General features: G+C 51.4%; 3 protein-coding genes across 6 annotated transcripts in view; 2 read left to right on the top strand and 1 right to left on the bottom strand.

Annotated features, from left to right (window-relative positions):
• The window catches only part of clns1a (chloride channel, nucleotide-sensitive, 1A), a 5803-nt gene extending 209 nt beyond the window's left edge, over window positions 1–5594 (top strand). The window contains exons 1-8 of the mRNA XM_030108367.1: window positions 1–269; window positions 1615–1751; window positions 1852–1980; window positions 2851–2961; window positions 3353–3358; window positions 4996–5169; window positions 5267–5333; window positions 5411–5594. The exon at window positions 1–269 is cut by the window's left edge and continues 209 nt beyond it. Of these exons, the coding sequence (XP_029964227.1) occupies window positions 151–269; window positions 1615–1751; window positions 1852–1980; window positions 2851–2961; window positions 3353–3358; window positions 4996–5169; window positions 5267–5333; window position 5411 (744 nt within the window). The 5' untranslated portion in view covers window positions 1–150 and the 3' untranslated portion in view covers window positions 5412–5594. The remainder of the gene's footprint in view (window positions 270–1614; window positions 1752–1851; window positions 1981–2850; window positions 2962–3352; window positions 3359–4995; window positions 5170–5266; window positions 5334–5410) is intronic.
• A 346-nt stretch (window positions 5595–5940) lies between these two features.
• Window positions 5941–11798, bottom strand: aqp11 (aquaporin 11). Its single transcript, XM_030108365.1, has 3 exons — window positions 11065–11798; window positions 7604–7720; window positions 5941–6621 (listed from the first exon to the last, which is right to left on the bottom strand). The coding sequence occupies exons 1-3, from the start codon at window positions 11672–11674 to the stop codon at window positions 6521–6523; spliced, it is 828 nt and encodes a 275-aa protein (XP_029964225.1). The 5' UTR covers window positions 11675–11798; the 3' UTR covers window positions 5941–6520.
• A 3870-nt stretch (window positions 11799–15668) lies between these two features.
• Window positions 15669–24011, top strand: part of pak1 (p21 protein (Cdc42/Rac)-activated kinase 1) — a 28752-nt gene continuing 20409 nt past the window's right edge. For 2 of the 4 annotated variants that reach the window (XM_030108353.1, XM_030108356.1), the window contains exons 1-2: window positions 15669–15791; window positions 22047–22198. The gene's annotated coding sequence lies outside the window, so the exon portion shown is untranslated. Of the gene's footprint in view, window positions 15792–19637; window positions 19646–22046; window positions 22199–24011 lie in introns of those variants that run through there. The other 2 variants (XM_030108354.1, XM_030108355.1) reach the window with 2 other exon arrangements.

Genomic DNA, 24011 nt, shown 5'->3' with positions numbered 1-24011 from the left:
CCGCTGCTCCCCCGCTGCTCGCCCGGGGCCCGCCGAGCTGCTCCGTGTTGACAGCGGCGGTTTGTCTCCCTGTCCTCCGGGCAGCCGCCTCCTCTCGCGGCTCCGAGACCTCCCGGGACCCCCGCAGACCCCCAGGGACCGCCGGGGACCATGGTTCTGCTGAAAAACCTCCATCCTCCCACCGAGGGCGTGCGGCACGAGCAAGCCGAGACCACGGCGGTGCTGGACGGCCGGAAGCTGGGCTGCGGCACGCTGTACGTGGCTGAAACGTAAGTGCTGCGCGGCGCGCGGAGGCCTGCTGGTCGTTACTTTTAAAACCTGCTGTTTTCACTCTCTTATTGATTTCTGAATGCAGTTTTCACTGATCTAATGTGGTATTTTTTTTTCCCAGACAGTTCAGAATGTCATGCCAGTTTTCATTTGTTTTAGTCTCATTTGTTTCTGTAAGTTCTAAATATTGAAGCTTGTGCTTGTTTTTAAACTAATACTGTAATTAGATTTGAAATTGTAGTCAGAAGTTAATGTTTACCACATGTGATCAATCACATTAACTACTGATGATGCAGCTGTGATCGGCCCAGAGGTCGTATCATCTCCAGACACACATCTGGGGAACGGTGCAGAAAACACTCTGCTGCTGAAGGTTCCAGTGAGCACAGCGGTCTCCATCCGGAACTGGACTAAATCAAGAACCACCAGGACTCCCCTAGAACCTGATGGCCTCAGGGCTGCAGCTTTCCTCTGTGGAGGGAAGAACATGCATCTCTGCAGCGGTCCAGCGATCCGTAGTCAGACTGAAGACACTCGGCAAGAGACGCATGGCAGCACATCTGGAGTCCGTCCAGATGTGTCTGAAGGACTCTCAGACCAGGACCAAAGGCAGTCTCTGGTCTGATTAGGCTGTATGAAGGCCTGCAGTCAGGTTTGGAGGAAACCAAGAATCAGGGCAACACCATCCTGCAGTGGAGCATGGTGGAGGCAGCATCATGCACCATCCCACAGCGCAGCACGGTGGAGGCAGCATCATGCTTCAGCAGGACTGGGTTCAGTCCGGTGATTATCAGACCTGTAATCGCAGCTGGAGAGCTTCTATAGAGAGATCTGTGGCATCATACTGCGGGAGACTTGAGTCTGGAACAGCTGATCTCGGAGTGTTGAGCGCAGCCTCTTGATGTTTGTGGTCAGACTGTCAAAATTGGCGCCATAAAAACGAGTCAAGTGAAATTGCTAGTATTTGATATTGATCTGGGTTGTGGCAACGTGTTTACATGAAGCACCACTGCCGTGTTGATGAGAGCAGTAAGAACGGGAACATGTTCCCTTTAATGTACTTTTAGAGTAGATAAAAAGATGTGATCAATTTCCGATTCACCGAGAGTTAACTATGGACAATCATGTGAATTATCACGGTTGAGTCCCGAGTTCGGGGACTTCTTCCTTATTTTAACACCCTTACAGACTGTCTTCATGGTGTCATTCTGAGGTATTGAGTAGAAGCTAGAGGGGAGAAATGATTGAATCCGTGTTTTAACCAGGCTGGAGTCAATCTGAGCTGCAGGCTCAGGATCAAACCGGATTTGACCTCTGACCTCAGGCTACTCTGTCTGTTGACAGGAAGCTGTCGTGGTTCGACGGCTCCGGTCTGGGCTTCTGCCTGGAGTATCCGTCCATCGGGCTGCACGCCATCTCCAGAGACGTGAGCGCCTTCCCCCAGGAGCACCTGTACGTCATGGTCAACGGCAGACTGAGCGGTGAGTGGGCGGGGCCGGGGGGTTAGGAACCAGGACCAACATCTGAGTCCCTCTGGAGGAGGATCCGCCAGCTGACGAAGCGTCTGTCTGCTGCCGACAGATGAGAACGAAGCAGAGATGGAGGAGAAGCCAGACGACGATGACGAGGGCTGCAGTGACGGAGGGGAGGATGAGGACGATGAAGGAGTTATCACTGAGATCCGCTTTGTGCCCAGCGACAAAGCTTCACGTGAGTCGGCACACTTCCCAGAATGCATCAGTCCTCTGCTGGTCCCAACATGAGCGGTGAATCGGGAAGGCCGGAGCTGACATGGCGTCCCCCCCGCGGCGTTCTGGAATGCCGTTGTGAAGCTTCCAGCAGGTCGTCTCCATACTGAACACTGTAAACCGGATGTGATTGGTCCAACTGGTCACATGACCGCATCACGTGGACAGAGGAGGAGCTGTGATTGGCTGCTTTATACTAAACTTTAACTCATAAAAACAAATCGGCAGACGACTGATATGAAAACCAGAGTCTGGTCCAGACGACTCGGTTATAGAGACTAGAGACGTGGACCAGGACCTGCTCTGGAACCGGGAGCCCGATGTGTTTATTTACTCTCTGAAAATCAGCAGTGTTGAATGTGTTCCCGTGAAACCGGAGCTCTTTTTTAAACCAACGTCGCCCCCTGCTGGAATTTCCCCAGAATTATAGCTTTACTGCACTTCACCATCAACTTCACTTTTTACCAGCGGAGGTCTGTGCCCGGTGCACACCTGCTAACAGGGGGTCAGCAGGGGGTCAGCAGGGGGTCGAGGCGCCATACCCGTCTTAATATTGCAGTAATATGCATGCGGGACCGGCGGGAGCGGATCAGCTCGTTCTGTCGCCTCCTGCTGCACAGCTGAGCGGTGGGTGACGTGACGCTTGGCTCCGCCCCCTCCTCACCCCAACCTCCTCTGCTACATGCTAACGAGTCAGAGGATGGACTGGGTGCTCCTGGCGTCACCCGCCTGTTTCTCAGTAGAGAGAGCAGCGTTGCCGTTCTGCCAGTCGGGTGTTTGAGAAGCGGGGAGGAAGTGAGGGCTGAACACTGACGGCGTTCTCCTGTTGCAGTGGAGTCCATGTTCTCGGCCATGTGCGAGTGCCAGGCGCTGCACCCCGACCCCGAGGACTCCGACGACAACTCCGACTTCGAGGGAGACGAGTACGACGTGGAGGAGGCCGGTGAGGAAGCGCCGTCCGAGTCATGCTGAAGATTCAGACTGGGGCTGTGACGGCGCCAGCAGCCGCTCCTCAGGCTTCAGATCAGTCTTAATAGATTTTATAGGTCAAATAGACATAGTCCATATATTGATCGCCAACTGACATTAGCTAACGGGTTCTGGCTTTCTCCGGAGCCGCCCGGTTCCCCAGAGAACTGGATTAGAAGTAAAGATAATCAGGATTCATCCATTGGCTGAAACAATGATCAGCCGATCAGTGAGAACAGATCAAAGGGGTCGTTTCCATGACGACGCCATGTTTTACCTTTATTTACATTTTGAATGCAGAGTGAAGTGTCGACTCATTGGTTTTCTGCTTTTCTTTCTTTTCGCTGCCGATTTCCTGGAATCAGAAGCAGGTAAGAAAAAAAAAACACCTGACTGCCTGACTCTGTAATCTGGTGTCAGAGGAGGAAGATGCTCTATAATCTGATGTTAGATGTTAGAGGAGGAAGATGCTCTATAATCTGGTGTCAGAGGAGGAAGATGCTCTATAATCTGGTGTCAGAGGAGAAAGATGCTCTATAATCTGATGTCAGGAGGAAGATGTTCTATAATCTGGTGTCAGGAGGAAGATGTTCTATAATCTGGTGTCAGGAGGAAGATGCTCTATAATCTGATGTCAGGAGGAAGATGCTCTATAATCGGGTGTCAGGAGGAGGAAGATACTCTATAGTCTCATGTTAGAGGAGGAAGATTCTCTATAATCTGGTGTCAGAGGAGGACGATGCTCTATAATCTGGTGTCAGAGGAGGAAGATGCTCTATAATCTGATGTTAGAGGAGGAAGATGCTCTATAATCTGATGTTAGAGGAGGAAGATGCTCTATAATCTGGTGTCAGAGGAGGAAGATGCTCTATAGTTTGATGTCAGAGGAGGAAGATGCTCTATAATCTGGTGTCAGAGGAGGAAGATGCTCTATAATCTGATGTCAGAGGAGGAAGATGCTCTATAATCTGGTGTCAGGAGGAGGAAGATGCTCTATAATCTGGTGTCAGGAGGAAGATGCTCTATAATCTGGTGTCAGGAGGAGGAAGATGCTCTATAATCTGGTGTCAGGAGGAAGATGCTCTATAATCTGGTGTCAGGAGGAGGAAGATGCTCTATAATCTGGTGTCAGAGGAGGAAGATGCTCTATAATCTGGTGTCAGAGGAGGAAGATGCTCTATAATCTGGTGTCAGAGGAGGAAGATGCTCTATAATCTGGTGTCAGAGGAGGAAGATGCTCTATAATCTGGTGTCAGAGGAGGAAGATGCTCTATAATCTGATGTCAGAGGAGGAAGATGCTCTATAATCTGGTGTCAGGAGGAGGAAGATGCTCTATAATCTGGTGTCAGGAGGAAGATGCTCTATAATCTGGTGTCAGGAGGAAGATGCTCTATAATCTGGTGTCAGGAGGAGGAAGATGCTCTATAATCTGGTGTCAGAGGAGGAAGATGCTCTATAATCTGGTGTCAGAGGAGGAAGATGCTCTATAATCTGGTGTCAGAGGAGGAAGATGCTCTATAATCTGGTGTTAGAGGGGGAAGACACTCTATAATCTGGTGTCAGGAGGAAGATGCTCTATAATCTGGTGTCACTAGGAGGAAGATGCTTTATAATCTGATGTCAGAGGAGGAAGATGCTCTATAATCTGGTGTCAGGAGGAGGAAGATGCTCTATAATCTGGTGTCAGGAGGAAGATGCTCTATAATCTGGTGTCAGGAGGAGGAATATGCTCTATAATCTGGTGTCAGAGGAGGAAGATGCTCTATAATCTGGTGTCAGAGGAGGAAGATGCTCTATAATCTGGTGTCAGAGGAGGAAGATGCTCTATAATCTGGTGTCAGAGGAGGAAGATGCTCTATAATCTGATGTTAGGAGGAAGATGCTCTATAATCTGATGTCAAAGGAGGAAGATGCTCTATAATCTGATGTCAGAGGAGGAAGATGCTCTATAATCTGATGTTAGGAGGAAAATGCTCTATAGCCTCCCTGTCTTGGCTCCGCCCCCAGAGCAGGGCCAGGTGGAGGTTCCGTCCTTCTATACCTGTGAGGAGGGCCTGTCGGCGCTGACCCAGGAGGGCCAGGCCACCCTGGAGAGGCTGGAGGGGATGCTGGCCCAGTCCGTGGCTCAGCAGTACCGCATGGCGGGGGTTCGAACCGACGACCACAAGGATGACTTGGACGGTAGGAGGAGCTTCACGAAGCTGCCGACATTCTGACAGGACCTGGAACGTTCCACAATACTATGTAACTCTATGCGTGTGTGTGTGCGTGCATGCAGACGGGATGGAGGTGGAGTCGGCGGGCATGGAGGCCGGTCAGTTTGACGATGCGGACGTGGAGCACTGGTACGGAACGCCGGCTGGAGAAGGTTCTAGAGCATGATGTCATCTGTCTTTACCGTCACTCTGTCTCCTCCTTCCAGACTGAACGGTCCCGGATGGAGCTGCAGTGTTGCATCATGGGATTGGAGGACAGCAGCACTTGGTTTTTGCTCTATTTTCAGGCTGAAACGGGTTTTTCACTCGAACTGTTTTGTTTTTTACCCGAACTGTTTGTCCGGAGAGTCTTTGTATGAAACCATGAATAAAGCAGTAGTTTTTGTAGCAGCTGCTGGTTCTGTGCTCTTCTTCCCTCGCTTCCTGACTTCCACCAGGCTGCTTCAGCTCATCTCAAACTGTGAATATAAGAATTATTCAAGCCTCCAATTCCACAGAACAGAAGTGGCGTGCAGTGGTTGGCTCTCACCTCACAGAGAGAGGATCCCAGCTCGATTCTGGGTCCATCCTGTCATGTTGATTAGAAATGGAATAAATTCTACAAAAAAGAACCAAGAGCTGCAAAGAATTGATCTGTGGAGTGAAAGTGTTTTAATCTGCAGTGAGAACCCGTTTAGAGACGGGCAGTGACATTCTCAGACACACTGAAGACGCAAACTGTGTGTGTGTGTGTGTGTGCGTGCGTGCGTGAGTGTCCCCTTGTGTCCTTCCTCCCGGTGCAGGTGGAACCTGCCTGGATCAGATCTGGAATCCGGTGCTGGAAAACCTCCAAGTCAGCAGCTTCAAGACAGTTTCCACTTCTTGTCAGATGTTTTTTACACTCATTTCAAAGTAAAAGCATTTTAATGTAAGCTCTGAAACAGTCTTTAATGTAGATTTACGATGCATGAGATCCTGCTGACATGAATTATCTTTCAACATTTTCACTGGAGACGTGGTCGGATGTGGAGTTTCGGATCAGTCGGTGGAGAAACTTCTGAAAAGTGTTTTTACGGATAAACCAGCTTCACAGTTTCTACTGCTACAATTTACAACAGAATTCAGTTTCCTCACTGCGTCTGCATCCCACCTGTGGGGTTCTATCTCGGTCTTCCATTAGTGAATTAGTGTTGAATCGGCGACCTCTGACCTCCCGCTGGAATCTAAATGTTCCCTCAGTTTGAGTTCTGACGGTGACTCCAGGTCGGTCATCGGTCCGGTTCAGCAAAAAGTGCAGATCCATAATCGGTAAGACGTGAGGCGTCCTCCGACGCTCCTCATGTCATCTTCTTGGGGTTCCCGGGGAGACGGGGGGAGAACCACGTTCTCCACGCTGCGGGGAGCAGCCGGTCCGACAGCAGAACCGAGCCGCTCATCCCTGCAGGCGAGAAGCATCCAGATGAGGATTCCTGAACCCAGCACCATGACCCCAGCACCATGACCCCAGAACAGTGACCCCAGCACCATGACCCCAGAACCGTGACCCCAGAACCGTGACTCCAGCAAGGTGACCCCAGAACCGTGACTCCAGCACCGTGACCCCAGCACCGTGACTCCAGCACCATGACCCCAGCACCGTGACCCCAGCAACGTGACCCCAGAACCGTGACCCCAGCACCGTGACCCAAGCACCATGACCCCAGCACCGTGACCCCAGAACTGTGACCCCAGCAACGTGACCCCAGCACTGTGACCCCCGATAAAGTCCAGCTGGTTCTTGAATGGACGGTCAGCTGTGGAGGGAGGAACGGTTGTCTGAGAGTTCCACATCAATATAATGATGGTGAGTACGGAACGCTTCAGGTTCCACAGAACGATTCATGAATTTAAGAAAATCAGAAAAACTTCCCGAATGGATGAATGAAAACATGACGTTCCACCGCAGAACCTCCATCGCACGTAAACAACTTAAACAATTCAAACTAGGGCTGAACGATACGGGCAAAATTTCATATCTCGATATCCATGCCAGATATCTCGATACGATATATTAAAATACAACACAATACAAAAGGATGTAAAAAAAATGCAGTTTTATTTATGAGAGCTCACTGCCACGACCACCAAACTCGTTTGTACAGAATCTGCAGCCGCCCTCTGCCATCAGCTGTCAACCAGTAAAGGAGGTTTGTGGTTGGCTGGCCTGACCTGTGCATGGGCGAGCTGACAGGGCAAGCAGGGGAAAGCTTGATATCGTTGATTTTGAGAAACTAATGTCCTGAATGTTCATATCCCGATATCGATATGATAACGATATATCGTTCAGCCCTAATTCAAACTGCATGATACAAACGTATTCAACAAAAATTCTATCAACCAGGTCCTTTAAACACGGTTCGCTTCAATCAGACGCCCCTCACCGATCAGCGGCCCGAGCCAGTAGACCAGACAGTTTTCCAGGAAGGAGGAACCGCTGCAGCGGAACTGGGTGGAGAAGGCCAGGGCGGGGTTAAAGACAGCTCCGGTCACACTGCCGCCTGCACAGAATCAGAATCAGAAACACAATTCCTTTATTGTCACTGTTCAGAAAGAATACAATGAAATTGAGAGAAGCAGCTCTCGTGGGCAGTGCAAACAAACAAAACAGACAAAAACACAAAATAGTGCAAAACGGTATAAAATAAAATAGACTAAAAGTTTGCGTGGCTTGTAATATAAATATAATATGAATATAAATATATTGCACGGTTGGTGGTCACATGTTTTGTTCTTGTTCAGGGGCTGGTCATGATGCAGTACTCAGGGCAGTGACAGCTCCAGGACAGAAGCTGTTTTTGTCTTTATTACCCTGAAACGCCAGCCTCGTGAGCCAGCCCCGCCCACTCCTCATCCACATTTGGATTTAGTAGCTGGGGGGTCTGGGGACGAGCCAATAGAAAGAGAATGTGGCTCGGCCGTGAAACGACTGAGCCAATCAGCGCTGCCGCTTTTTGTTTTCAAATTTTTTTGGCGAATTCCGGCGGCTAAACCGGAAGTGACGTCATCACCGAGCTTAGCGGAGATTACGGACTTTAACCATTGTCTCAAAGCTGCAATAAATAAAGTTACAGCCAAAATACCAAGCATTACAACAATCAAGCAAGAGCTAGAGTCTGTGCCTGGAGAGTTTCTAACAGGAAAAGACGTTTTTGCGTGTCTGTGCGTGTAGGGAAGCTAGAGCTAAAGAGCTAAAGCTAGCTCTTAGAGAAGCTAACGCATTTTGATGACGCATTTGTTTTGAAGCGCTGATAGGCTGAAGTGCGTTGTCAGTCAAAGGAGTAACCGACGCCCTCTGCACCACATTTGTATTGGCTTGTCCCCAGACCCACCCCCAGCTACTAAATCCAAATGTGGATTCTCGATATCGGCGTGACGTCACGCACCACGTGATCTTCCTTAGTTATCAGGCCGGAGGGGCAAACAACGTGGAAGGGACCGTAGCAACCGTAAGGGCTTGCACAGTTATTAAAACTTTCAGCGTTCTGTTGTGTAGCAGCACAAGTTTGTTATTGGTCCCTGGTGCCAGGTATGGCTCACTAGTATCAGGATGGGCTGAAGCCTGAAGCTTTTAGCAAGATATAAGGCAAAGCTTAACATGGTCGGGCTGGATTTGTGTCCATACGAGCACACAGCTGATTCCTGGCTAAATAATCCAAGACAATGGCCTCGTCTGGGTACCCAGATGTGAACCACTACCTCATCAAAGCTCTTGGTAAGTACAAATATTGCTATAAAAGGTGTCTATTAAAAAATGTTATTTGACGAATGCAGTTTTATTAATATGAGGACGCTAACAAGCTAGCGTTAGCTTGCCTGCTAGCGCTTGTTTGTTACCACCTTAAAGGAACAGGCTCAGAGCCTGGCACGCCAGACCGTCTCTCCATGGGCAGAGACACACGGGGAAACACGGATCTCTTTATGTCTTTATATGTGTGCAATACATACAGTCAGTCTGGCATGCCAGGCTAACAGGCTCAGCTCACATCCACCCATATAGTCTAGAAACGGAAATGGCAGCTCTAAACTTTCCTTTCTTACCTGTTACAAAGTGTGCAGAACAAACATACGTGTAGTCTGATTTCGGTAGCCAGTTTTCCCGGTGTTTTGCTGTCGGCGGTTCTGTTTATAACAGTCACTTTCTCCTCCTCTCTGGTTCAGCAGCCTCGCTTGGTATCATATAAAAGGACAAGTGAGACTGTGGAGCTACATTGTTGGTGCCGTTTAACACACAACAATTCTTCACCATAGTTTTATATATCTATATCTCTCAATCTATAACAAATACTGAGCAAGAACAAACTCCACACAAACGCTCTGCCTGCAGCACTGTCCGTGATTGTTTGCCCCCTCGCACTGGTTGCTAAGGACTGCGAATACCCGAACGTGCTTAGTTCCCCGGACGTCCGTGGTCGAGAATGTGGAGTGGGCGGGGCTGGTTCACCAGGCTACTGAAACGCCTCCCCGAGGGTCGGAGTTGGAAGAGGTGGCTGGGCTGTGACGACGCTGCGGGCTCTCCTGAGGCGGCGGGTCTGATAAATCTCCTCCAGAGATGGAAGAGTGCAGCCAGTGGCAGGGCAGCCCTCTGGAGCTGCTTCCTCTCCACCACTGTACAGCTGGACAACCACAAGCGGACGCCACGGCTGAGTACCGACTCCACCAGGCGGCGGAGAAGGACACCAGGAGCTCAGCTCTTAAGTTGTTCTTCCTGAGAATCCTCAGGAAGCAGAGTCCCTGCTGTGCCTTCTTCAGGATGGATGTGGAGTTTGCAGTCCAAGTCAGGTCTTCGCTGATGTGTGTGCCCAGGAAGCTGAAGTCTGGCACCATCTCCACCCTGTCCCCGGGGAGCCTGACTGATCAGGTCCTTCATCGTGGAGGTGTTGAGGGTGAGGTTGTTGGTAGTGCACCAGTCACAGGAACACACACACACACACACACACACACACACACACACACACACACACACACACACACACACACACACACGGAGTTCTGCCTGAATTTTCACCATGACAATATTTTGACCAGCGAACCTGAAAGCTGTTTGAATAAAAGTGGCTTAAATTTCACTGAAGTTCCTGTTTGAGAAAACCAAGCCTTCAGAAACGGCAGATCAACGCTGCTGAAGAAGCAGAGAGGCAGACGTTCCTGTTGGAATGTTAAAGTGAAACGAGCTGACTGAAGCGACGCTTTCCAAAAAATGAGAATATCATGGAAAGGTTGATCTCCATAATTCCATTCAAGGAGTTAAACTTCCACGGAGTACAGATTCAGGGCCCACAATTTAAAGCTTTTCAACACAATTTGGGCTTCCAGCTTGTAAAACCCATTAAACAGGAATTCAGAAAATGAGAATCCTGTGGAGTAGTCACCGTTTACCTCTGAGTTTCTGCACAAAAAGAGAAATTAGGATCACATCAAATCCATCACAATGCGACCTCTCTGCCTTCATCGCTGCCAGGATGCTGTCAGCTAAATTAATAAACCTTTCCACGATATTCACCCTCAGTGTGTCAAACATGAGGCCTGTGGGCCACATCTGGCCTGCAGGAGGCTCCAATCCGGCCAAACCAACAAGCTGGAGGACAAAATGTGAAGAAAACACTGGCTTAAAAAACTAATAAATAAAATAAGATATAGCTACAGGATGACTATAAACTCCTAAAATAATAATAAAACATTCTTCAGAGACGCAGCGGAAGCTGGAGGTCCAGCTGGAGGACAGGAGAGCCGGGCGAGGCCGGGCCAGAACCGGCCGGCCGGTACCCACACGAAGACACAGAAACAAGACTCGGTCCAGACCTGCAGGAGGATCAGAACCCGGAAGTGAAAGAGCCTCTTTTACCTGCATGAACCACGCTGGTGATGGCTGCTGCCACCGCGTGCACGCGGTACTTCTCCTCCACCTCCCGCGTGTGCGTGATGACAGTCTGAACCACAAAGGCGCACGCGAGCTCCACCGCGGCGGCCTCGTGCAGGGGCGCGTGCACGAGGCTGTCGCACCGGAAGCCGCCCAGCTTGAGCCGCGCGTGGACCCCCGACAGCCCCAAGCCCCACACCAGCGGCGCGGCCACGCGCGCCGCCGCCGCGGCGGCGAACTGGCACGCGATCCGCTTCAGGGCGCATCCGCCCGACAGCCGTGCGCGGTACGCGTGCTCGAGCGCGCCGGACGGGTTCCCGATGGCGCCCCGGAAAGTGAGCCCGTGCACGACGGACGCCACGTACGTCAAGGTGAGCGCGAGGCGCGGCTCGACCCCGCCCACCTCGGACAGCATCTTCAGCTCGTGCGTGCAGCAGCACAGCTGGAAGGTGGACACGAGCTCCGCCGCGTACACGCGCAGTCCAGTGTGCGCGAGGGTCCTAGAGAGCAGCGCGCGGGACGCCTCGCTGAGCGCCACGACGCCCGCGAGCAGCGACAGAGACACGGCCACGTCCGCGCGCACGTCTGCGTGCATGTCAGCGGCTCCGAGCGCCTGTCCGGGATCACTGCGGCTGTTCGGGGCCGGTCTGCACCGGGTCTGCACCGGGTCTGCACCGGGGCTGCACCGGGTCTGCACGGGGCTGCAGAGGGGGAGGATGCCGGGCTGCACGGGGCCGCAGCGGCTCTGCACCGGCAGCCAATAGGCTGCAGCTCACATGGTGCGGAAGTCGCTCCTCTTTTTCCTCCCTGTGCTGGGAGGAGGGAAGGAGGGATTCCGTCTCTCTTTTTTTTCAGTTTCTATCAGAGGTGAAAAGATTGCTCAAGATTTGGACTCCAGCTGAAGTTCTGATGTTTGAGGAAAAGTTTACAGTTAAAACGACTCTTCTTAAAACCGGCTCAGAGTATTGATCCGTGTTGGACCAGCGGCGTTACCGTGATGCCAGGCAGGGGTGGACTGGGACAAAAAGTCGGCCCTGGCATCTTCTGTCCAGACCAGCCCACTACAGTACCAGCAGACGCTACACACAAGTCCACAATTCTTGCAACATCTCCTCTCATGCACACCAAGACAGTCATATTCCTTGATAGCAGTTAAATAAAAGCACATAACTATGAACTCAAGGACTAAAAATGACATCTCTAGCAAAAAAGCAATCAGTATTTATTCATTATAGTGTCAAACCACAATGGAAGGTGTGTAATGACGAGCAGGGAGGACCCTCATGCTGCCCTTTCAGTTCCGAGTCTGTGACTGTGACAATCTTTAGGTGTCGGCCCAGCATTAGTTAAAAAACCAGATAAGAGCAAAATATCCTGACAGATAATCTAAACAGAACAAACTGCAGACAGGAGCAGCATTATGACTCAGCCTTTATGATATAAATAGAAAAAAAATACGACCAACAGGTTTGTAAAAAGGCTCAGACCTGAATTACAGTGTTTGAATAGATCTGCAGTCTCGTGTACAGTTCTGTGCAGTGCAGATGTATATTGCTCGTCCGCAGCCGGCCAGCTCCACTCCACCAAATTTATGACCTGCAAGAAACAGCAAACAGAACTTGTACTCAGCATGTGTGTACTGGCGAGTATCTGCAGCCATGTAGCCTTTATCTGATGTTACACTAGAGAGCAAATGTACCTGCATGAAGGGCGACTTCAGGCTCAAAAGAGCCCTGAGGCCCAGTTAACAGTCAATGAACAGCTAGCTGCACAACTGTTATTGAAATTAAAAGATATGCAGATATGATATGAAAATCTTCAACCAGGAAATAATCATAATAAAACCTTTTGTTTCAACCTGAGACAAAAAACAAAGTTGGACAATAAACTCACGAAGTCAAGCTCTCTCTCTCGCTCTCTCTCCTGTTTGACAGGAGATAACAGCAGCAGAGAATATAAAGAGGCATTAATGAATTACCAGTTGTCATTGTATCACGCATATAGAATGTTTCATCACATAAACCTTTAAACATGTAGTGCACTCCTCTAACCACTGTAATAAGATCAGAAATAACGGAGGAGGCGGCAAAGCCGGTCCTCAAAAGGGGACAGAGAGAAAACAAGTCCTCAGGCTGTCATATATAGGGTGGTCAACCAAAAGGAGACATGGAAACATTAAGTCATCATCACAAATCAAGTATGAATTCATCACATTATAAGACACAAGATATACTCAACAGATCAGAGACTCAGCAGCCAAACAGTGAAATGGAGGCAGTGAGCAGAGGGGGGACAGCTCCTCGGGCTCTCACATGTCCAGTGGTCACCACAACCGGAGAGGGACATGATGGACACATTAAGCCTTTAATCGTCACAAATTAAGTATGATTTCATAAATCATCAAAAATTATAAACTCACCATGCTAGAGGAAACTCAACAGCCAAACTTTGGTGCAGTGCAGGCAGATAGTGGAGAAAGAGAGAGCAGGTCCTCCAGAGCAGAGCATGCCCCCCCCCCCCCCCCCCCGCCGCCGCCCCAAGTAACGTCCCTGGTTGCACCAGTGGAAGTTTTATTGCCTCGTCACTATGAGACACTGGATTAATTCACCTGATAGAATTATATGACAGTAACTCAGACTTCCTGATATCGTCTTTGTTTCCTGCGACAGTCTGGACTCTTCAATAAAAACCACACCATCAGTCAGAGCCTCACAGCAGCAGCCTGCAGCAGTGTCACGAGCCCTGACCCTGACCTTTGACCTGTCAACTGGCTTTCAGATAGCAGAGATCAGGATGGTGATGGTTTTCGCTGTCGTGACTCCTCTGGACCACCGTGGGGCGCTCTGAGCGCTCTGTGGGAAAGTCCCCCAGGTCAGAAACATGGATTTCTTTCTCCTGGTGATCTTCCTATGGTAGTTGCTGCTCTGATGGTGGGTTAGTGAACAGTGATCGTTAAAATAAATCAACTATTTATTTTATGAATATGAAATTCATCAGAATTCCTCCTGGACTCCATCCCTCTGGTCCCGGCAGGGCCGGCGCGGGCTTCGCAGGCGCCCTGGGCAAGCCCGACACGAGTGTCGCGGAGAGTCGCGCTGAGAGATGTTGGGCGGTGGGGGGGGGGAGCGAGCGCTGCTCAAACGGTCCGTCACACCGGCGCACCATGGGCGGCGCACCTCAGGCGCCCCCTCTGGCTCCCGCGCCCTGGGCAAGTGCCCCGGATGCCCAGCAGAATCGCCGGCCCTGGGTCCCGGTCCTCCTGGTCACTGAGCTAATCAGCTCACAGTGGAGGTGAGCTCACCGAAAGGAGTTGTGCACGAACAGTACAGCAAAAGCTCCTTCACAGTAAAGCACCTGGCAGTAGAAAGCTCCTTCACAGTAAAGCCTGGTCCTGAGCGATTAGATGCTTTCACTTCTGTCGGCAGACCTTCTCCCTCCTGACAGTCTGCTGTCTCCGCCCTCCAGGGTCTCCGCCCTCCAGGGTCTCCGCCCTCCAGGGTCTCCGCCCTCCAGGGTCTCCGCCCTCCAGGGTCTCACTCTCTGGGTGTCAGGTTCGGACTCAGAGACTCAGGCGTGGACAGAGACAGTAGATTAACAGATTTATTTCCAGACTGGGCACCCAACACAAAAACCAGAGCAGTCCAGACAGTGAGACAGGTGTCAACCCTTCCAGGTAACAAATGGGTCTCGAAGGAATGAACTAAGGACGCAGGCAGGAAAATCCTCTGACCCTAATAGAACTCAAACTGACAAGCTGCAGGCTGAACTAACCAAGAAATAACTGAACCAACTGTGTTGTGACGACACCCCACTGCAGGTGAAAGCACTCAGGTAATCGGCTGCTCCCTTGCACCAGTCCACACCTCACACACCAGAAGCACACAGTTAGCGTCCGTCAGGGTTTCTTTGCTGTGGCGCTCTGGCGCATGTGCATACCGGCGAGTATGCACAACGCCGTCACAAAGTTTGGGCTGCGATCTGCGCGGACCCTTGCGGACAGGAATCCATGACGAGTCACAGGGACCAATACGGAACGCACATCCAGGCAGACATGGGAAGCACGGACCAGGCTTTAAACCCCCTCTCAGTTCATTAATGGATCCTACTGGAAGGCTTGTAGAAGAAATTTGATTTCATCGAACTCCACCAGATTCTAGTTTTGCAGGTCTTCAGGTTCTAGATCTGAGTCAACATAAACAACAATGTTAATAATTATTAATAATTATTACAACAATTTTCTTAATTTTTGTTGTAAAATTTATTTTTCGCACCTTATTAAAGGTAAAGTTTTATCAATTCCTATTTGCTCCGATGTGTTTCATTGCACCTGAACGCGTCTCAATCAGACAGTCTGGGACTCACTGCATTAAATACTAGAATTTCCCATTTTTAGTTGGTGTTGTGAACGCACCACCACTCGCCCTCTTGGTCGCCCCGCCTTTCTGGCCCCGCCCCTGAATGCAGAAGGCAGACATCCCAACCAGCCAATCAGAGGCGGGTCAGCAGGCGCTGCGGCCAATGGCGTGACAGGAGCGGTGTGGCAGGGGGCGGGGCTTCGGCTGCAGCAGCTCCTGCGTGCCCAGCTAACAATAGCCTGGTCGGTAAGTTTACTCAGCGGAGCGGAGCCGACACGCTTCTGCGGGACACGAGACGCCGGGGCCCGCCGCGGGACGCCACACGCCGACCCTGAAGGACCCAGCTCCGGACCACAGGTGGGTTCATTCTCAGACCCGGCGGGCCGGGCGTGGAGCACCGCGAGCGGGAGGGAAAGGGTTAAAGATCTCTGTCTGAGCCCGGTTCGCCCCATACATCCCAACATTCAGCCCCGAACCGACCGGGTCTCGGCTCCCGGGTCCTCAGCCCCGGACCTCAGCCCGGGACCGGACTCAGCAATCCTGATTGTTTGTGTTTGACTGCAGCGGGTTCCTCCCTGTTCTCCCGTTCTCCTGTTCTCCAGGCTCCTGCTGTAAAAACATGGGAGTTTTCTCTGATCACATGGCGCGCGCGCGCGCACACACACACACACACACACACACACACACACACACACACACACACACACACACACACACACACACACACTGGCTCTCATCAATAAGTGACAGAATGAATGAAACCTCGGGAGGTTCCTGATCCTCAAAGTGAAACTGAATTTAATGAAGTGATTTCTTGCACTTTCTCGGAAACTCCAGAACCGGAGTCAGAGAGCGCCGATCCAGCCAGAGAACAGAGAACCGCTGACAGAACCCCGACTCAGAACTCTGTCTAGAACGTCTCCAGAGAAAACGCTTTGTTTTCCAAACGTTTCTCATTTAAACTGAAATGTGTTGAAGATGAAAAGCTGAAACCACACACTCACACACACACACACACACACACACACACACTGAGAGAACAAAACACTAGAACATGAACACTGGAGAACACGGACCTTCATAAGGACAGAACACCAAGTTGGATTGTTCTTACAGTGACTGTTAACTCCTAAACTACCAAGTCCAGGAGAATCTGGACTGGAACCAGGACCAGGAGCAGAGTTTCGTCAAGTTCTTTCCCTCCCGTTTCCATGGAGACGGGTTCAGACTGTTGTCATAAAGTTCCTCCCTGGGAGCCGTTTCCAGAACGTGGTGGTTTCAGAGGTTCCAGCGTCTGTTTTCATCCCAGAGGAGTGAAAACCAGGAACAGTGAGCAGCAGGACTCTGGAGAACCTGAGGAACCTGAGAGCTGAAGCTTCTCCTGACGGTTCTGTGGCTCTGACAGTCACAGCTGAGAGTCTGAGGCTTCGCTGACGTGGTCTGGTCTGGTCTGGTCTCACTCTGAGTCACTCCACTTCACTCTCTCACTCTGCCTCACTCCATCTCACGGTCTCACTCTATCTCACTGTCTCACTCCGCATCACCCCATCCCTCTGTCTCACTCTGCCTCAATCTGCCTCACTCATCTCACTTTCTCACTCCACCTCAATGTCTCACTCCATCCCACCCCACTGTCCAGGCCCCACTCGGACTGGGGGGGTCCAGGCTCCCCTCACACCATGTTTTCAGAGTTTCAGTGTTTGTGGTTTTGTTCACATGACTGGAAACAACTTTTTCACAACATTCCGAGTCCGTCTCCATGGAAACGAGGGAATAAACAGCTTCCTGGAAACGCTCCATCTCTGTGTGGATGCTGGGATCTCTGGTCCTGGTCCTGGTACCAGTCCTGTTGTGGTTCTAGTCCAGCTGATGATCAGGGATCAGTCCTGCTGGTTGATCCGGACGGAAGCTTCACTTATTCACCAAGTTCAGATTCTTCTTTGACTGAATGAAGGTTCATGAAGTCCAGACCAGGGTCCAGGTCTGAGCCCAGAGCCCTGCAGTCCTCCTGGACCCTGGTCTGGACTGGGACCAGGTCGCTATCAGACACGTTCCCATGCTGAAGCTCATCAAGTAACGGGGACGTTGTTTTGGGTCGGCGTGGTAACGGGCCGCTTCAGGACAGTGGCGGCTCAGTGGTTGCCATGGATACCTGGGGGCTACAGGAGGGACTTGCAACCCCGTGTGAAGCGTGAGGCCAGACAGTCACAGAGGGCTGCCAAGAGAGTGTGTGTGTTAGAAGTTTAATTCAGTGAAACAAAAAGCTGTGACCCCCCCCCCCCCAGTAGTTATCGTCCATTTATCATTACAGGTGAAGGGATCAATGTATTGTGAAGTTAATTTATTGATCTGAGGCCGCAGACGTTTGTTCCACATGACGGAGTGAGCGCTCCTCACCGGAATGCAGGATCTTCGTGTCGGGCCCTGCTCACACCTGGCCTGAACAGGGTCTCCGTGGGGGGTCGAGGGCCACATACAGCCATCAGCCCCCATCGGCACAAACAGCCACAAACTGCCTCCTGAGGAAAGGGGCGGAGCCAGTAGCAGACAGCGACTGTGTGCTGCAGTGCATCATGGGAGTTCGGGATTCTGGATTCAGAGGTTGTTTTGTGGTTTATTGTGATATTCTACTGTTGTTGGGTGGGTGGGGGGGGGGGGGGGGGGGGGGGGGGGGGGGGGGGTTGAGGTTCTCCAGGCCGGAGAGAGAGAGAACGCTGTTTGACGTTCTCCAGTCTGTGTTTCGGTTCCGCCTGTGGAACCTGCTCCCGCGGTGACTCTGGATCTTCAGACTGTCAGTGCGCGCACACACACACACACACACACACACACACACACACAGTGTGTGTTCAGAGACCATATGGTTGGAGGAACCACCCACTCATTGTGACCTCGCGCTGACACACACCAGTCTCAAACACACAAATGAATGAAGTGTGTGTGTGTGTGTGTGTGTGTGAGCTGCAGTGCAAAAACCCTGAAGAGGACGCCGTCCTCGGTCTCCATGCTGGAACTCCCTGTTTCCTGCTGCTTCCTGGCAGCTCGTTGCTCCTGGTTGCTGGTCGGGTCTGCAGCTCCCCCAGGCATCCCGGTCCTCTGCCCCGGTCCAGGCTCCCTGCAGTCCTCTCCTGGGTCTCCACTCGTCTCCTCAGCCGTTGTTCTCCTCAGTGTTTCTGACAGAACCAGTGAAGCAGCTCTAACACTCATCTATAAATATCTCTTCATCCTCGTCTTCGTCTTCCTCACTGTCTCAGCAGGGGGGCGTGAAATGTCACGCTATCAAACCAGGGTCCCTGCAGGCCGTGCAGACTCATCCGTCTTCAAGGTTCTGAAGCTGATTAATGACGAGTGAGGCGAGGGAACCGAGGGGACTGTTCTGGGACTGGAGTCTCAGTAAGACTCAGCCTAGACGGTGCCGTATTGTTCAGACATTTTCTGGAAAGAACCTCTGATTTTATTTGATCTCGTTCAATCTGGTTCAATCTGGTTTGATCAGGTTTGATCTGGTTCACTTGGTTCGATCTGGTTTGATCTGGTTCAATCTGGTCTGATCTGGTTGACCTGGTTTGATCTGGTTAGATCTGGTTGACCTGGTTCGATCTGGTTTGATCTGGTTCAATCTGGTTGACCTGGTTTGATCTGGTTTATCTGGTTCGATCTGGTTTGATCTGGTTCAATCTGGTCTGATCTGGTTGATCTGGTTTGATCTGGTTGACCTGGTTCGATCGGGTTAGATCTGGTTGACCTGGTTCGATCTGGTTTGATCTGGTTCAATCTGGTTGACCTGGTTCGATCTGGTTTGATCTGGTTCAATCTGGTCTGATCTGGTTGATCTGGTTTGATCTGGTTCACCTGGTTCGATCTGGTTTGATCTGGTTCAATCTGGTCTGATCTGGTTGACCTGGTTTGATCTGGTTAGATCTGGTTGACCTGATTCGATCGGGTTAGATCTGGTTAGATCTGGTCAGACGACACTGACCTCAGCAGCCAATCAGCTGTGCTCTTTGGGAATCAGTGTGAAAATCTGGCAGCGTGTTTGTTCCTGAAGCTCAGTGAGTGGAAGCATGATTAGAGGCTAATGCTGCCCAGCTGGCACACGCACACACACACACACACACACACACACACACACACACACACACACACACACACACACACACACACACACACACACACACACACACACACACACACACACACACACACAGTAACAGGTCACATTAGTCTGTCACTTTAGAAACACTTTAAGACTTAACCTGGAAGTGTGTGTGTGTGTGTGTGTGTGTGTGTGTGTGTGTGTGTGTGTGTGTGTGTGTGTGTGTCCCTGCACTGAGGTGTGAATGTGTGGACAGCTGCAGGCCTGACTCTCACCTCCTGCTCTCCTTCTGTTTGCACTCAGCAACACACACACACACACACACACACACCCTCCTGGGGTGGTCATTTGTCAGTGTGTGCTGCTGGGTTCCTATGCTGGTATTTGGCTGGACCGAGCTGACGTAGCGGCCCGTGGTGGAGCCGGGAGCCACAATGTGAACACGTCTGTCACGTTGGGTCGACCTGCTTTTGGGACGAGCCGGGGCCGCCTCGAGGAGGAGGTCAGAGGTCAACCCCCGCTCCATCTACATGCAGTGAGAACCCGGTCGCTCTCCATTACGTACAGCAGAACAGCCGTTCTGGCTGCGTTCCGTCTACGGAAAGGAATCACCGCAGCACTGATTCACCGCCTGCAGTGCCTCTGCAGTCCGCTGGAGGAGGTTCCCAGATCTGTCGCTCTCTGAAAACGATATGAAACCTGTTTAACTCAATAGAAAGTAGGAGTGTAACGGTATTTGTATTCGTCCTGTACCGTCACGGTACGGGGGTCACGGTTCGGCACACACAATCACACGACGAATACACCAGTGAGTAAAAAAAAAAAAGATTCCAACCTTAGATGGCGGTAATGAGCCTAAAAGCTGCCGGCAACCACCATTATCACAGAAGAAGAAGAAGTACAACAAGCAGGTCCAAACATGAACAAACAAAGAAGAAAGTACAAGCGGAATGAGAGCTGCAGCGTGTGGCGGAGCGGATTAAACGGGAGAGTATTTGTTCCGCGTGCGTTCCCTCATACGGAGTGACGTGTGACGTGCCAGTAAACGGAAGCAGCACAGTCAAAAAACCAGCAGAGAACGCCACGGTGGTGGAAAAACACTTTTTTAATACAAAACCCCGACATAAAAAACATTGAAGAGGCGAGATGGAACCAAATCGCGCGACAGCGAGTTGTATAAAGAGCTCCATAGCAGAATACGAGCGATTGCCGGCTGGTGTTATGGATGAACTGGTTCCCGTGTTAACGAATGACAGCGGAGGTCTGTGTAAACACAGGCTGATTACAGCAGTTGTTAAAGTAAGACTCACAAAAGACTTTAAACGTATACACTCACTGTAACTGTCGATAACCGACATTCACCAGAACGACTAGATGTTTCAGTCATTGGTCACAAGTTAACACGGGCACCAGTTAATTCGAAACATCGGCATGCGGCGCAGAGCTCACACCGAGACGTGCTGCTCCGCACGGCGGTGCTGCGGTCAGGGGAGCAGCCGCTCCTTCAGCAGCATATCATGGAGATTTTGGGACATTATCTGAGCAGATATCAGCAGATAAAAACTCTCTCTGCTTGGCGCTGAGGACTGCTGCTGCAGAGAGGAAGACCTGCAAGTTCCTCGTGAGACTTTGTGCGCATGTCACAGGGTCCTTGTAAACGAGGATTCATCGTGGATGCTTTGTATGCTGTACATGAATACACTCGCGTTTAATACTATTGTTTACAATCGGATTGAAAAAACACCATGTAAACTGGGCCAATAATGTGTCGCATGGGAAAGCTTGGGAAAAATGTTCTGGTACATTTGTGAACTTTTTTTACTTTTTCCCCACTGTACCGAAAAACGTACTGAACCGTGACCCTTACACCGAGGTACGTACCGTACCGTGGCTTTTGTGTACCGTTACAGCCCTAATAGAAAGCAGCCCAAACCACCATCTCAGTTGAAAATACACGTTAAAACCGTATTTGTGCAATAAAAAACACATCATAAACACACGATCATTTCATCAACCCATCTGACGTATTCAAAAAAGATGCTTGATTTAGCAGAAACCCACCCAATCTGGCAACACAGAGCCGCTCAGGTCAGAATGCTGTTTGGAGTCGTTTCTAACTTAATTCAACTTTCCTGCAGTGACGAAGTACAAAACCTTTCATTCTTCTAAAGCGTATAAGGACTACATCACGTTGTTTGCTCTGTTTTCTACCAGAAGAACTAAAAAATATAATATTAAGGCAAAAACACAACACAGATTTTATTTTGGAGCACTTATTGCGTTTCCTTCCGGCACCCAACTTGCTTCTGTCTGGATTGGCGCCCTTTTGGTTCGACGGTGAGAACACCATTCGGGTAATGATGAGGAGGCTGATTTACTAATTCACACTTCCAGAGAGGGTCCTGGCTCCGCCCAGGTCGGTGTGAGCATGCCCAGTGCTGCCGGGTTCTAGATCCTCCACGTTCCAGCTGAAACGTTCTACATTCTACAACGTTCTGAACCGACCTCTGTTTCTGCAGGCTCCACCCGGCTCCTCCGCCTGTTTTTGCAGGCTCCACCCGGCTCCTCCGCCTGTTTCTGCAGGCTACACCCGGCTCCTCCGCCTGTTTCTGCAGGCTAAAACCGTCTCCTCCGCCTGTCTTGTGGTCAGATCCTGAGCCCACAGTCCCAGGTGAGTCCAGCTGGTTCTGGTCAGCGGACCTGGTTCTCCACACATCCTTCTTATAGGGGCTGAAAGCCTTTATTTCGAAGGAATGGGTGGAGAATTCTCTCACTGGTTGAGTGTGATGCTCTGATTGTGCCTGGTGTGACGGTGTGTTCAGGTGTAACTCTTCCCCAGTCCCGGTGTGTTGGGGTGTAGCTCCGCCCCGGTCCCGGTGTGTTGGGGTGTAGCTCCGCCCCGGTCCCGGTGTGTTGGGGTGTAGCTCCTCTCCGGTCCCGGTGTGTTGGGGTGTAGCTCCGCCCCGGTCCCGGTGTGTTGGGGTGTAGCTCCTCCCCGGTCCCGATGTGTTGGGGTGTAGCTCCTCTCCGGTCCCGGTGTGTTGGGGTGTAGCTCCGCCCCGGTCCCGGTGTGTTTGGGTGTAACTCCACCCCGGTCCCGGTGTGTTGGGGTGTAGCTCTGTCAGTAAGATCTGCTCAGTAAACCTTCTGAACTTCCTCCTCCTGCCCACGGGGCTGAGAGGTGACGTCTGTTCCCTCGGTGCAGTGGGAAGGCGGGCTGGCTCACAGCAGCATCGCACTGGTTCGATTCCTCCATGCTGATTTTCCTGTGTGTGAGCTGCGTGACGGGCGGAGAGGAGAGACCGTGGAGCTCACGCTCCGTCACGACGAGACGCAGTCTGGAGGAGCTGCCGGCTCCCAGCATGCACTGCAGCTTCCATTATTCATGGTTTCACCAGGGTGGAGCCTGACAGCTGGTAACAAGGGGAGGAGACCCCCACCCAGCTCTGTGTGTGTGTGTGTGTGTGTGTGTGTGTGTGTGTGTGTGTGTGTGTGTGTGTGTGTGTGTGTGTGTAGGGGGTTGGGTGGAGAATGGGAACTTGGAGGCTGTGCCATGCATTTTTGATGCGCTTTTGTGTGTGTGTGTGTGTGTGTGTGTGTGTGTGTGTGTGTGTGTGTGTGTGTGTGTGTCCGTCCCGTACTGGACGGTGTGTGTGTGTGTGTGTCCGTCCCGTACTGGACGGTGTGTGTGAGGTTTGGGCCCGGCTCAGTGGAGCCTCCAGGTTGAGCTGATGGATCTGTGATCAGCTGTTTGAATCAGCGATCAGCTGATGGATCTGTGATCAGCTGATGGATCAGTCGGGATCTTCTCAGGTTTCCTCTGAAGCTTCTGACTCCAGACAGGAAGCAGCAGTCAGCTGACTGATCAGCCTGGTCAGACTCTGGCAGAGGGAACTCTGCTCCTGCTCCTGCTCCTGGTCCTGGTCCTGGTCCTGGTCCTGGTCCTGCTCCTGGTCCTGGTCCTGGTCCTGGTCCTCCACCAGTTCCTGCGTTCCGTTCCGGGTGTTTTCAGAGACTCTTCCTGAGCCAGACACAGTCCCTGACGTTTCTCCCAGTCTGACGGTGTTTGGGTTCCCCCTCCTGTTCTCCATGTTCTCTGCTGGAGGGAACCTTATCTGGTCCACGGTACCGAGGTCACCGAGCGCCGCTCTGGAGGAGACAACAGTACAGATGTAGACACAACTGACTGCCGTACGGCGGCAGGAAGAACCAACCCTCGTTCTGCTGACGGGAAGAACCCTCGTTCTGTCCCTCACCGACAGTCATACCAGCAGCACACCCCTCTGCAGCTGGATCGAGGTGGATCTGGTGTTCCTCCCGTTGGACCGAGGTGGATCTGGTGTTCCTCCCGTTGAACCGGGTGGATCCAGTGAGGTGGATCCGGTGAGGTGGATCTGGTGTTCCTCCCGTTGGACCAGGTGGATCCAGTGAGGTGGATCCGGTGTTCCTCCTGCTGGCCCAGCACAGCGGCTCCGGGCCTGATG

Source organism: Salarias fasciatus, chromosome 14 (genome assembly GCF_902148845.1).
Source record: "Salarias fasciatus chromosome 14, fSalaFa1.1, whole genome shotgun sequence".
Lineage (NCBI taxonomy): Eukaryota > Metazoa > Chordata > Actinopteri > Blenniiformes > Blenniidae > Salarias > Salarias fasciatus.
The sequence above is the reverse complement of the archived record's forward strand: the minus strand, read 5'-3'. Positions and strand labels throughout refer to the sequence as shown.